This window comes from Balaenoptera ricei, chromosome 10 (genome assembly GCF_028023285.1).
Source record: "Balaenoptera ricei isolate mBalRic1 chromosome 10, mBalRic1.hap2, whole genome shotgun sequence".
NCBI classification, from domain to species: Eukaryota; Metazoa; Chordata; class Mammalia; order Artiodactyla; family Balaenopteridae; genus Balaenoptera; species Balaenoptera ricei.
In genome coordinates this window covers 27,225,597-27,240,839 of record NC_082648.1, presented here as the reverse complement: position 1 = coordinate 27,240,839, position 15,243 = coordinate 27,225,597, and the positions used below count along the sequence as shown (strand labels likewise).

General features: G+C 38.4%; 1 protein-coding gene across 5 annotated transcripts in view; it reads right to left on the bottom strand.

Moving 5' to 3' along the window:
* The window catches only part of BICD1 (BICD cargo adaptor 1), a 209,781-nt gene that overhangs the window by 112,745 nt on the left and 81,793 nt on the right, over window positions 1-15,243 (bottom strand). For all 5 annotated transcript variants that reach the window (XM_059935619.1, XM_059935614.1, XM_059935615.1 and 2 more), the window contains exon 2: window positions 10,402-10,614. In XM_059935619.1, coding sequence (XP_059791602.1) covers window positions 10,402-10,614 — 213 coding nt within the window. The remainder of the gene's footprint in view (window positions 1-10,401; window positions 10,615-15,243) is intronic.

Sequence of the window (15,243 nt, the reverse complement as noted above, 5' to 3'; positions counted from 1 at the left end):
AATATCTTTGTTGATTAAGCATTAAAAAGTATAATTCAAGATACATATCAAAATTCATTATATCACTAAGCTCACTCATTAGTTTGCTCTTTCTACCTTGTTCAAGTATAAGTTTCCTATAACCTTCAAGAAATTAAGTTCTGAGTAGATTCAGGTATCGTTGATTGTTAGATTAAGCTTTAAATTCCCTTAGGAGAATTAAATACCTGAAGAGAATCTTAATCAGGCTGGATGTGCCAACCAGGATGTTCTTTGGAAAGAGGTCAAGATGTAAAAAACGATTAAAATTGTCCACTAAGCATTCTAGCAGAAATGCCGATTGTGCATTACTCTTCCTTCCACCCAGTCCGCACAGGGAGCAAAATCTGAGCTTCGGGTAGGAGAAAAAGTTTGAAACTGAATCAAGCTATTTTTAGTCCAAGAATCAGTGTGTACAAAATGGATTGTGCACAGATCTTTATTTTTATGTTCCAAGAGGTAGAAAGCTGGTGTTTGACCCTAATTCACAAGATAGGAAAGAGAAGGGAGGGAGGGGAGGTAGGAGGAGGAAAGAAGGAAGGGCAGGAGTAAGGGAGAGAGGAAAGGAAAGAAATCCATATATATTTTATATATATATATATATTCCATATATATAAAATCCATATGTATAATCCATATATATATGATATATGTGCCAAGTATATACCACACATTTTAAAAAGTAGGCTGCCTTTTGCTGCTTACTATTTTTAAATGATGAATGATAACTGATAAAAATTACCTTTAAAAAAAAAAGTAAAGAAACTACACATGAATACTTTAAAAACAGATTTTTATTTTTTAACCTATGTCAGCTCCAGAACTGCCATTTCTGCATCGTGCCCCAAGCAAAGCTCTCTCACCATTTCTAACTTTAGCTTGACCTTCCCTGCAGTTTCCCATTTAATTCTCCATTTGGCACTAGTTTAGTGACTGGCTATTACACAGGAAGTTGATGCAACTGTCATATCAGGCCAGAAGTTTATGCCCCTTCTCATTGTCTAAGGCAGAGAGTCACAAATGAAAATGGTACTATTTTGAAGCTGTGTCCAAATGCTGTCCAACATCTGGATGTTGGAAACATTTACATATGCTTTCATTTTTGAAGTTTTCCCCAGAATGTTTGGGATTATGGAGATGCAGGTCCTTATTGCCTGCCCAAAATAAGCTCAAAAAGGCTAAAGATATTTTTGACTAAGATCAACTGACGTTGTTTTGAGAGCTATTCAAAAGCTGTTGTATTATTTCTCATTGACAAATACAACCACCCAACTTTCCAAATCATGGGGAAAATGTTATTTCCAACCCTTAAAAAGAGAAATTAAATGTATACACTCCTTACAAGGCATGCATTTTAATCAATATTCACTGACTCTATGAGCATATGGGATTATAGCAGGCATGGTGATTTTACAGATTTATATAATGTACTCCTCGATTAATGGAAAACTGATTCTCCCTTGGGGACACTGTTTCCCTTGCAACTCTCTCAAGTACAGGCCTGGAGGTGAGATGGGTGCCCCTCTTGCTCCGCATGGCTGCTTTCAGAAAATTCACCCTCTTCTTCCTCTGCTTTAAATCTCATGTCATCATGAGATTTTTTTTTTAAGTTAGTAAATGTACATTAAAACAAAACAAATTAACAGTAACTTCCTCGGGGGACAAGGTAGCAGCAGGGTAGGCATAGACACTGCACACTGCCCACTACTCAGCACTGTTACTGTCACTTAGTAAACACCAACTCATTCCCCCTTATTTCTCTAAGACTTCAGCTCCTGGTTCACTGCCAATGTCTCCAGAACTCCTGGTCTCAATTTCTGGCATTCTTAATATGCACAAAGGTGATCTCAATTCCTGGAATTCCTCCTCTTGAGGGACCTTCTCCTGCTTCAGCCGCTCATTCCTATGATCATACCTTAGTGACTCACTCTTCTAAGTGATTATCTCACCACTTCTCTCTCCTCAAATCCCCAACACCTCTGCCATCTTCCCTGCCAGCTGCTGGCCTTGCTTCCTTCAGTGAGAAAATTGAAGCAACCTGAAGAGGACTTGGAAAGACTCTCCGCATTCACATCTGCCAGCATACCACATCTGCATCCACAAACTCCACTTTTCCTGGGTATCTACCGTAGAGAAACGAACACTTAACGTTCACATAAAAATATAAATGTACATGAATGTATATAGCAGCTCTATTTGTAATTGCCAAAATCTGAAAATAACCCAATGTTCTTCAATAGGTGAACTGATTAAAAAAAAAAACAAACTGTAGTATATCCATACAGTGGTATTTGACAATAAAAAGGAAGAAACAACTGATGTGCAACAACTTAGATGAATCTCAGAGGCATTATGCTGAGGGAAAGGACCCACTCTCAAAGGTTAAATACGTATGGTTCCATTTACACGACATTCCTGAAAAGACGCAACTATAGTGATAGAAACCAGATGACTGATTATCAGAGACTGGGGTGGGGAAGGGTATCAAAGGAGTAGCACAGCACAGGGGGAGGTTTTGGGGATGATGAAATTTCTGCATCATAATTGTGGTTACATGAATCTCTATTTGTTAAAATTCACAGAACTATACGCACATACATTAAAAAAATTCCGTGAGCCTGTAATGTTAAACTAATCCTACAAACAAATCCATTCATGTAAATTATTTTTCCCAAAGGCACAATCAAATCACAATTATTGGGCTTCCCTGGTGGTGCAGTGGTTGAGAATCTGCCTGCTAATGCAGGGGACATGGGTTCGAGCCCTGGTCTGGGAAGATCCCACATGCTGCGGAGCAACTAGGCCCGTGAGCCACAACTACTGAGCCTGCGCGTCTGGAGCCTGTGCTCCACAACAGGAGAGGCCACGATAGTGAGAGGCCCGCACACCGCGATGAGGAGTGGCCCCCACTTGCCGCAACTGGAGAAAGCCCTAGCACAGAAACGAAGACCCAACATAGCAATCAATCGATCAATCAATCAATCAATAAATCTTAAAAAAAAAAACACAATTATTCAAAGGTGAATTGTTTGTATATTGTTAAACTGCTTTCAAATTCCTTTATGATGTTAATAGGGATGTTTGTTTACTGCAGCTCAGCAAGTGCTGGAAAGAACTTTTTGACAAAAAAGCTCTCTCCAGTGGAATCAATAAACAAATAAGCAGGCACTAACATGGTTAAGAGCAGGGACTCTGGAGTCAGATTGCCTGGTTTAGGACACCAGCCTGACTGCTTGCTGGACAAGTTGTCAGCCTCTCTGCCTCATCTGTAAAGGGGGGATAGAAACAGTACATGCCTCGTAAGTTTAAGAGAATTAGATGAGATAATGAATGTAAGCTGCTGAGTATTGTGCTTGGCACATGATAAGCTCTCATAAATGTTAGCTATGATATTATTGTTAGTTATTTAAATCAATTAAAAAGAGTGACAATTCTTCACTGTTTTGACACTTTGCATCATTCGAGGGAGGTGTGAGGTCCATTCCCAACAAGTAGAAACTGGGACATGCCAGGGAAATAACTTTCCAGCTATAGCCAAGCCATGCCTTTACAGAGCAGGAAAATCATCGTTCAGTTCAAAGTGTCAATTTCATTCAGCTATGTGTAAACACAGCTCTCAATGACCAATCATTCAACCAGAAACCTCAGAGAATATAAGAAAAGCTTTGTGATTATTGGATGACTTAATTAAATAGTTTAACCTCTCCCCATCAGTAAGCACATTCGATGTTGTACTGAGAAATAATGCAGTGACCCTCTTGAGAACCAGCCAGGTACGAAAGGCTATTTACACTGATAGTCAGAGCACCCAGACAGCTCTCCTCTTTCAACTTACTGGCTTTTAAACATGTGTCGTTTCTTCTTTTGGTGTCAGGGTGTCAGCCATTACTTCTTGCTACTGTCAGAAGGTGCTGGGGCCTTCTGACAGTAGACCCCAATACATCTCTCTAAATTTATTGTTTTTGTCTTGCTGTGTATGAATAAGTCCAATTACAAACTTTGAAACAATAAATAACACTTACATAGTCTTCTACTTCTTGTAAAGCACTTTCATGAAAAATATTTTCTCCTCATAAAAATCATGAGGAGTAGGAGAGGTGTTATTATAATGTTTATATGGAAAATGAGAAGTTTAATCACACAACTAGTAAAATGGTCAAGTTAGGACCTGAACTCAGATTTCCTGATTTCTAATTCCACACTATTACCAAACCACCTATTTATGCAGTAGAAGCAATTTGATTTTTAAGGAGTGGCTGAAGGACTCTCCTTAAATAAAGTGACTATGTGCTGGTGGCTGAGGTCCATGGCATCTAATCTGACTGTTTAGATGTTTTTTGCTTAGTCACAGCAGGTACCACCTATCTGTAGTTTTAATGAGAGACTAAGATGAGTGTAATTTACTGTACAAAATGTTATATGTTGTCTTAGTCCATTTGAGCTGCTATAACAATAACACCATAGGCTGGACGGCTTAAACAGACATTTATTTCTCAAAGCTCTGGAGACTAGGAAGTCTAAGATCGAGGCACCGGCGGATTCAGTGTCAGGTGAAGGCCCACTTCCTGGTTCATAGATGGCCATCTTCTTGCTGTGTCTTCACATAGTGGAAGGGGTAAGGGAGCTCTCTGTGGTGTCTTTTATAGGGTCTCATTCATGAGGGCTCCACTCTCATGACCTAATCACCCCCAAAGGCCCCACCTCCAAACACCATCACTTTGGGGATTAGGTTTCAACGTATGAATGTTGGGGGACACAAACATTCAATCTATAGTATGTGTTGTCTAAAACACAGCTCACTATCTCCACAGATACTAAAGAGTAGAAGGAAATAGTTTCTGAACACATTTAGTTGTTTTAACATTGAAAACAACCACTCCTTGTTGACTTTTTGTTCACGACGCTTCCAAGCATCCAAGCATCTGGCTCACAGCAAGCACTGAAGAGACCGCTGTTGAATGAATGAATGAATGTATGACTGCAAAGTGGAAAATCCAAAAAGCTGAAAACCCTAAGATGAGAAACTCAAACCCTTCATCCAACAGTTCACGTTTTCAAAAGTTTCCAATGGGGTAAAGACAGTCAATAGTCTGTTTTTAAAAAGCAGACACATTTTTAAGAGACACTGGATCTCAGTCTAAGAAGGTAATAAACAGGATGCTGAGGCATCCTGAAACCATGTCACATGAGGAAGTGCTAATGGATCTAGATATGTTTAGTCTGAAAAAGAGAAGACAAGATAGTTCTTTGCAAATATTTGAAGCTGTTGGGCATGGGCTAAAATTGTCAAGTGGAATAGAAAACTAAAAAAATGTATTCTCTGTAGATCCAGAGGCTAGGAATATTGCCAGTTGGTGAAAATTACAATTTTCACTGCACAAAAAGGGGCAGTTTAACAATTAGAGCTGCCAAGCAACCGGATGGGCAGCCTTGGGAGGGAGCTGGAAGACAAGGAATGAACAGTAATTTAACATCTCCTTTGTGCACGGCATTTGACATAGGACCTGTACATTAGTATTACCATCTCCATGTCGAAAGTGAGGAAAGTGACACTTACAGAACAAAAGTAACTTGTCCAATATCACACAGTTGGTAAGTGGCACAGCTGGAATTCAAACCAGAGGTAGCTAACTCCTAAAGTATGTTATTTCTGTTCAGTTCAACTCAACAAACATTCTTTTTTTAATGTCTGCGTTTGACCAGGCACTGTGCTGAGTCCTGGGGATACCAAGATAAATGACAAACAAAAGACAGTCCCTTCCTTGGAAGGACTCATAGTTTACCATCTCCGTAGTGATGGAAGTGTCTGGGTAAAGGCTACATGACCATTCCAGGTTACTGGAGAAAGAATTATTGATCTGGGAGTAGGCTTTACCAAATAATCACTAGGTGCCTTCATGGCCTAAAAGTTTATAGACGTGGCTATAATCGATTCCTGAAAATTGAGCTGCTGTATTATAAAATTTGGTTGTAAATTCCAATGAGGGAAAAAAATGGAGCTTCAAATGTGATAAAGATCATATGGATTAAGCAGCTTTTAAAATATAAAATGGCCATATCTTAATAAAATGTTACCAACAAGTTAGAAATTTAGCTATCGTACTAAAGCTTCATATATTGTGCCAGAAATTTCATTAACTTGAGGAAAGATTCAGAAGAGGGAAACGTGTGCTCTTGGTAGCTACAGTGACATGGCTGTACAGTGAAATTCAGGATATCTTCTAGTATTTTAGACCTATATGTTGAGATAAAAAAATGAAATTCAAACTTGTTTACTCAATATTTGCTTAGGCACTACAGTAATCTATCCGCTCTCATTTAGCTCTCACCGAAATGATGCCGGTCAAGGTCACCCAAGGATTCCCCCCTTCCCATCCCCTGCCTGTTACTAGACCTGTAGGATTAACACCTAACTTGTTTAAGATTAACTCCGATTTGGTTCTTTGATTGGGTGACACTTTTTCTTTTACTCCCTGTACTTAAAAATCTTATTTAAAGCAGTTTACCATTAGGAACACATATACAATAAGGCTGATGAAAATGTTTAAAAATGAGAATTATATGAAAAATCTAAGTTAGGTTTTACAGTGACACATAGTGCTGGAGGTTTTTAACAACCAAAGCAATAATAAAAACATACTATAATTCCTACCACCTGATTCATATCTCAACGGAAAGAATTTTCAAGGCAATAAATTCAAAGAGGTATTTACCTAATGTTTCTTTAACCTAAGAATATGGATCTACATAATAAATGATATCTTCAACAATAGCTTTATGGAGGATGCAGAAAGTTATTAATGATAACAGTTTATGTTTATTGTGTATTTACTATATACTAAACTAATCTTTAACAAATACCATGAGTATAATTCTAAAACTTTTAGCAGAGCTGAGACTAGAATATTGATTTTCTAATACCTAATTCAAAATGTTTCCATTTTTTCCACTATACTGTCCTATACATACCATATATGGAAAAGAATTTGGCTGTGGAATTAAATACACACACACGCATACATGTGTGTGCACAAATATGAGTGTAAAACTTCCATAACACACACAGCACATATACACACACGGGCACCTTTGCCAGTACCAATGATCCTACTGAAATTAGAGATTAGTCCTTTTAGTAAATAAAAATAATTCCATTAATTAAATTATTAAATTCACACAGGGACTTCCCTGGCAGTCCAGTGGTTAAGACTCCACACTTCCAATGCAGGGGGCACGGGTTCGATTCCTGGTCAGGGGAACTAAGATCCCATATGCCGTGGAGCACGGCCAAAAAGAAAAAAAAATTCACACAGCATCTGTCAAGCTGATGATTTACTACGCTTTTTATTGGTTATCCTTGTCTATTTCTCATGGTCCATCACGTCATGATTTTTCTGTTTCATCATCTCTCTTCCAGTCACTATGTACCAATCAATACCCAGAATACAAAAAGACAAATAAAACTAAGCCTACAATAAAAACAAATCTGGGATTTGAACTTAACACCAGCCATCAAAAAAAGTCTGTATCAACATGCCAAGAAATAGAATTTATTCCTTTTCTCCTTTTACAAATGTCCTCAGCCCTACATGCTAATAATAATTTTATTAGCGACATTAAAACAAGGTCTGCATGAAAAACAGCAGGGCTCTGGGATGTAGTAATACCACTCACTAGCTTTCAGCCCATCAGAAAGAATACTAACAGATAAATTGTTGGCACACTTAGAAGACCAGGAAACTGACCACCCGTTTTTTTTTTTCTTTTAGTTATTGACAAATCCAAACGGCTAGACTGCCTTGAGCTGTTTTAGATTTAAAAAATACATAAATTTGGACGTAATAAGTTATTCTCTTACGGCAAATCAAGTACTGAAAATGCATAGAAATCAAAGGATTATAACCAAGTGATCATTCAGCAATTCCCCACATTGTGAGCCTTATGATACTCCCATGCCCAGCTTTAAGCCAGGCAAAGAAGTTTAAATTAGTGGTTCTTAAAGTGTGGTCTCTACCTGCTGTGAACTTGTTAGAAATGCAAATTCTTGGGTTCCACCTAGTACACTGAATCAGAATTTTAGGGGGTGGAGCCCAAGACTAGTGTTTTGATGAGTTCTCTAGGTGATTCTGGTGCTCAGTAAAATTTGAGAACTGATCTGAATGAAGGGCTTCTCAGCATTTTGTTTCCTTTGCGGCCTCAGTTTATTCCTAACGTGCATCCTCATTCTTAATAATCAACTCCTGCTGCTTATCATAAATGTACTCATTGGAAACTGCACTCAAGCATGGCATATGTAAGTGAGGATGTTCCATCAATCTCCACTGTCTTGCCCCAAGAGGAAAACATCTGTGGTACCCTTTCCTCAACCTTTGCTGTTCTTTCCTCAGCTGCAACTGCCGCACACAGTGGGGTTGTGTAGCTTTCAGAGGATCCATCCAGTTGGTCATCAAGACTGCTTGACTCATTGATTGCAATCCTTCTACACAAACCACCTGCATGTGGGTGCCCGTGGCCTTCAGGTTGCCCATATCACAGCCTCTCTGCCAACTTGCCACGTGAACCTGCTGCCCATGGCTGCTGAGGTCTCTGCCTGTGGATGTTCTGGGCTTTGCTTAATCCAAGAAGGTGGCCTATGGCACTATATGACCTTGAGTCCACTTGGAGGAGGAGGTCTGGTACTCCAAAGGATAAGCAAGTGATGGTGAAAATCCAGCACATACAGATGCATCAAATGAAGAACTGGAGGTGGGCTTTGTTTTTTAACAATCATTTGCAGTGGAGGGAAATGAGGCAGGGCATCCTGAAAACTCTCATGTTCTTTTTGGTACCCAACACTAAATTCCCCTTGGTTGGCTCCTTTCTTTGTCTCCAGAGTCATATTTCTATATCTGGGGCATGTGCAAAGACAATGAACGAGGTAAAGCAGAAACCTTACTGTCAATATTCACTGAGTTCATTGTAATATGGACACAGGCAAATGTAAATTATTGATTGAATTCCAGTAAATTTTGACAACTTATATGTCATAATAATGAAACTTTATTTCTAATATGTCACTAATTTCAAGAGAAAGGTATCAGTGGATTACTTTGGTTATATTTCACAATATCAAACAATTTTTTCATCTGACCTTTTTCTATTATCAAAATGCTCAGTTAGGGACCTCCCTGGTGGCACAGTGGTTAAGAGTCCATCTGCCAATGCAGGGGACATAGGTTCGATCCCTGGTCTAGGAGGATCCCACATGCCGCGGAGCAACTAAGCCCGTGTGCCACAACTAATGAGCCTGCGCTCTAGAGCCCGCGAGCCACAACTACTGAGCCCATGAGCCACAATTACTGAAGCCTGCATGCCTAGAGCCTGTGCTCCGCAACAAGAGAAGCCACCGCAATGAGAAGCCCGCGCATCGCAATGAAGAGTAGCTCCCACTCGCCGCAACTAGAGAAAGCCCGTGTGCAGCAACGAAGACCCAACTCAGCCAAAAATAAATTTAAAAAAAAAACAAACAAACGCTCAGTTAATGAGCCCACTTGGTAGTGGACCCGGCATTTGTTTGTCAACCTCCACTGCACTGGTGTAGGAATTAGAGGAAATCTGCACCTCTTCTATAGCTTTCTTAATCAAAAAATGGAGTGAACGACTTAATATGAAGTTTTCAAAAATGCTCTTAAAAGGGTTTGGTGGATGAAGCTGCTTTTGGCTATTTCTGTCCCCAACATTACCTCCTTCCCCCAGGACAGAATGACTCTGCCGCTCTGAAACCATCTGGCATATGACGCTGCTACGTGAAAAGCTGAAGGGAAAGAGTGAGTCCAGGGAGGGCCTGGGGACTGAAGAAGGCTCCTAACCTGATTTACACCAGCTGTAATTTGCTGCTTGTCTACAGCCAGAAAAAGAGTTTATGGTTCTGCATCACCAGACTCTAAGTAAGACCCCTCAGAACACTCCGCCAGGATCTCTCTCCCCAGTGAGGAGAGTCCTGTGCTAACACCACATTCATTTTGAATTAGTGCTGACACCGAGCATAACAGCCAACCGTTCCTCTCCACATTGTATTGAAACAGGTAAAGGGGAGGAAGCGACCTTAGGTTCACTGTAGTTTTTAGACACCTCTGCAGAAATAGCAAGGCCAATTCCCAAGTAATCAATAAATAAAGACTTTAATTCTTAACGAACACTAAGAGAGAGAAAAGCTCATCTCAGAACAAGCTGTCAGTTCACTAAAAAAGCAGAAAAATTGCTAGCATCGGCATCAAGTGCTTCTTGTTTAATACAGCTCCTCTGATTAGAGAAAAAGTTTTATTCCTCTCTCCTAGGAAGAATTTCATCTTACTTCTCTCTCCCACAGCTCTCTCACAGGGAGTATGTTTGTTGTTTGTTTACCTCCTTCAGATCCTGCACGACGGCTGTGAGCCTCTCATTTTCTGCCTGCACGTTGGCGACCACAGCCCGGCTCTGTTTCAGTTCGTTCTGCATCTCCAAGATCTTCCCCAGATAGTAAGCTTCCTTCGATGCTGACTCCTGCAGAAGCGTTTCCTCCCGAGTCTCTCCATCCTCAGCAACCTTACGGTGGATGGAGAAGGACTGCCCAAATGCCTGCAGAGGATTTGGAAAGAAAATGAGCACACAGTGAAATGCACCACTGCACTATTCAACAGACTTGGGAACATGATTTGTTTTACTTTGTGTAAAAGAAAAGGTATTCTGCAAGACTTCCAGAAGCAAAAAATACATAGTTCATCTAACAGGCTAGCAGCTTCATTGACACTTGAAATAATTCAAATTCAATTAAGGAGAAAGAAAAATTTTACGTATTTTGCTAAAATATATATATAACAGGTTAAAACTTGAAAAATATTGCTGCTTGTTTTATGTTACCATTTTTTAGACAAATCTTTTTAAGGAATAGACAGTTCAGTGCTAATGAGCCCTTCAAAATTCATATTCTCATTTTCATTCCAGAAAAAAATCCCAAAAAAAATTTTCAAGAAAGAAAATAATAGTTTCATTAGCTTTCTAATACATTAGTGGTAAGAATATACCAATTATGAACAATACCCTTAAGAGAGAAAAATCACCAAACAGCTTTCAAACTCCCTGGTACCACAAAAAGACATTCAAATGCAATCAATGTATAAGAAAACATATCTGTGGAAAAAGAAATACAGAAAAATAAGCCAGAAAGTAATGAAATTGGTAAGCTACGGGGGGGTGAGTGGGTATGGGGTAGAAAGAATGAGGGACTGAAATGCTATACAAGGGATCACATTTCATAGGAGTCACACTTTTCTGAGAATGCCTTTTCATATCGCTCTGACTCTTACAACTACAGTAAGATTTCACATACCTCCCAAATAAATAATAATGAAAATCAGCCTCTATGTGTCCAGGTACCCAAATGGAACACAAATAGTAACAAATGAACCCAGCTGTACTGCAAATGAAGAACAGGACCACACTGAAAGGGGTTGAGAAGAAAAGATATAACCTGATTTGGGAAATCAGTATTTTTGCTATACACAGTAAAGCTAAAAACAAAAAGAACTGTACCCAAACACTATAGTATAGTTAGTAAATTTGTTTCTCACAGGGATTATGGAGTCGCAATTCTGAAATTCTTTACATGTATACTAGGGCTGAGGAAATAAGTAAATATATTATGGATAATGAAAGACAGGTTTCTCCCTGTTGGAGAAAGGCATTACAAATAAGGAAAGGGAGAAGTCTAGAAGGAAACCAGTGGTACTGGGTTGTAATTAGAATTATCAAGATAGTCTTTAATAGGGAGATAGGTCGATAGATGGAGAGAGAAAGGTGCTTGTGTGTGTGTGTGTGTGTATACAGATTTCCTAGCTCTGTCAGCAAACCTTGCAGCCAAATTTTGTTTCTAAATATCAATCTCCAATTAAAAGAACTAGGGCTCTTTGAAGAAATGACAGAGTCTCTGACTGTAGCAAAACGAACTTGGTGCATCATGTGGTGCCAAAGAGTAAGTAACAAAATGCTTTTAAAAAAATGATGTGGATATGTCAAAGGACACAAGAGCCTACATGAAGGGGCTCCCAAGGGCCAAATCTGGGATAATTTGGGGGAACAAAATAGTTATAGTAATGAATTATAATCCATAGAATAAAATAAATATTCATGAGTCCACATTGATATAATAACTGAATAAATAAGAGAAGAAGGAATAGCTCTTCTTTACAGTAGGATTCGAATCATTTAATTCTAATAGAAATCAAATACATCAGCATTACTTGACATCAGCATATTACTTGGCAAACACCAAGTAATAATAGTTGCAGGTAAAGATTATCAGTGGAATATAAAATACTAGGCAAAAACTATGATGAGAAACAGGATATTTGCATAGTCTTAAAGCATGTCCTCCCAAGATATTTATTAATTCCAATGGGAAAAACAGTAACTGTGCAGTGGAGTACCCTGGCAGACCTTAACTAAGTGACCAAAGGTTAGCTCAGCAGCAACAAGACATACTAACATCGTGTACCCTCTGATATAACACACTGAGGGGAGAACAGCGTCACTTCTGTGGTATTTTTGCCAAAAATGAGTAAGCCAATTCTTACTATAAGAAAACATCAAGCAAACCCAAACGGGAACATTCTACAAAATTATTGGCCAGGGCTCTTCAAAAGTATTAAGGTCAGTAGAAATAGAGGAAGACTCCTCCAGACTAGATGAGACTAAGAAAATATGACAATTAAATGCAGAATGGGTTCCTGGATTGGATCCTGACCTGAAAAAAAGACTTTAGTAGGACAATTGGCAAAACTGAAAGACATTCTTTTTTTTCTTTTTTTTTTGATGTGGACCATTTTAAAAGTCTTTATTGAATTTGTTACAATATCGCTCCCTGCATTGGAAGGCGAAGTCTTAACCACTGGACCACCAGGGAAGTCCCGAAATACATTCTTTATATTGGATAATAATATTGTAGCAATGTCAATTTCTGGTTTCCATAACTGTACTATGGTTATGTAAGATGTTAACATCTGGGGAAGCTGTGTAAAGGGTACATGAAATTCAGTGTAGTATTTTTGCAACTTTTTCTATGTCTAGAGTTATTTCAAAATAAAAAGTTAGGTAAATAAATGTAGTCTTTGCCCTCAAGGATTTGATAGATCTGATAAAATACTGGCACATACAGTTATAAAGAACATGTGTACTTGAACACCAAAGGGTCACTATTCAATTAGAAGTGCTATGGCTTTATGATGTGATATACATTTTTAAATTTTAAGTGTCATAAAATGATGCTTCTGGACTATGTACAGGTCATAAAGAAACAAGGCTGGAATTAACCTCTGACACTCAGTTTCACACTTGTTACAAACTTGAAGGCAGAAAAGTTTTGTGTTAATCATTAAAAGGGACATCATAAAGTTAGGAGGAGACAGCATGATTTAGTGATTTTAAAGACAATCTGGTATTCATCTCCAAATTATACTACAGAAACAGAAAATTAAAAAATTAATAACCTGCAAGCCTATGTCTCAATAAACTATCTTTCTTAGAATCTCTACATGGATCAAAATCAACAGATGATTCCTAAACATCAACTGAGAAAGAAATATTTCAGTATTGATGTTCATCTATACAGAGCAGAATACTATTGGTGTTTGGCTTGCTCAGTCTCAGGACAGAAAGAAATTCTTATTTGAGTAGCCAAGCTTCTACATGTGATAATAAGCATATAGATTTATGAACAGATGAAAAATTGTCTTCAGAGGTGATGTTTACCTTGCTTTTCTATCAGTGATGATCAGATTCTGTGAGGTCAATTCTGAATTCATTACCCATTAAAAAATCTTTGGAGGGGAGACATCTGGCAGCACATCTCCCCATGGTGACCTGGTTACGTCTTCAGTAGACTCTCACACTGGCAAAGGAACCCTGACTATCATGCTTAAGTATTAGTAAAATTTCAAATTATCATGAACTGTGTATCAAGCACGTCAACTTGCTTCTTTTTCACAACTACTTTCCCACATCTATGTAACAGAAAACTTTCACAGGGTCATTTTCTTAACTCTGCCTGAGTAAGATCAACAGACTTAGGCAACCTATGGGTCTCACATTATTCTCAGAACATAGGCAATGCTCTCTTGGTGGCTAAAACAACACTTAATGTCTTAATAGCAAGTGAATTTATCTTTCCACCCTTGATGTAAAGTTTTAAGAATTGTACTCTGGATCCTGCACCAAAGGAAATAAACAATTTCAGACATATACACAGAATAGATCTTCAAAGTAGAGTCAAGAATTGAAATTGAAAATATAAACATTTTGATGAATCCTTAATTCATATTTATTGCAGCTCAGAAAACTTAACTGAACATAGGGGTTTCCAAAGTTAGTCATTATTTTTATGAGGAACATGGCCCTTCACTGGACCTGATTTGAAAGTATGCAAGGTTATCCAAGGACATTTACCATGGTGCTTTTTTTTTTTTTTTACTTGAAATAGAAAAATAAGACCAATCCAGCACAGGCTATAGATGCCCCATGATCTGCATTTGCAAATCCGCTGAGAACTAACACTACAGAAAATATCTGCATTTTAGAAAGGGAGGGTGAAGGAGAAAACACTCCTACTTTACCAAATTCCTAATTGTTGGTAACTGGAATTGGGCATGACAGCCAACTGACAACTGTCATTTGGCTAATTGTTGAAGCTGATTTACCAGATCTGTCTGGCTCTGCCGGGTACCTCCCTCCTCCACCACCATTCCAAGTATCTCCTAACAAAGCTGGACCCAAGAGATAAGAAACAATCTTTTCCAAGGCTATAGAAGCTGCACGCTTGGCAGAAATCACAAAACTAGCTTTGCTGTCTATTTATAGGCAAACCTAGGGCAGTCATGCTTCTAGTTATATTTTGTTCAGATAGCAAATTTCTTTTAGGCACTGCAGTCATTTCATGAATAATTTTTATTTGAAATTAACTGAGGTAAACTGACATTTCTATACAATTTTAGAATGTATTATGATTTCTATCATGTGTGTAGCTATAATTGCACAATTATCACCTTTAATATATTCCATCGCATTGTATCACAGTTGCTTTCAGTTACATGCCAGTGTAAGTCCATTTAGCTATATAATAAGTGCCTTGCTTTCTCATTCTACTCACAGGACTTCTTCTTTTTTTTTTTAATTAATTAATTAATTAATTTATGGCTGTGTTGTGTCTTCGTTTCT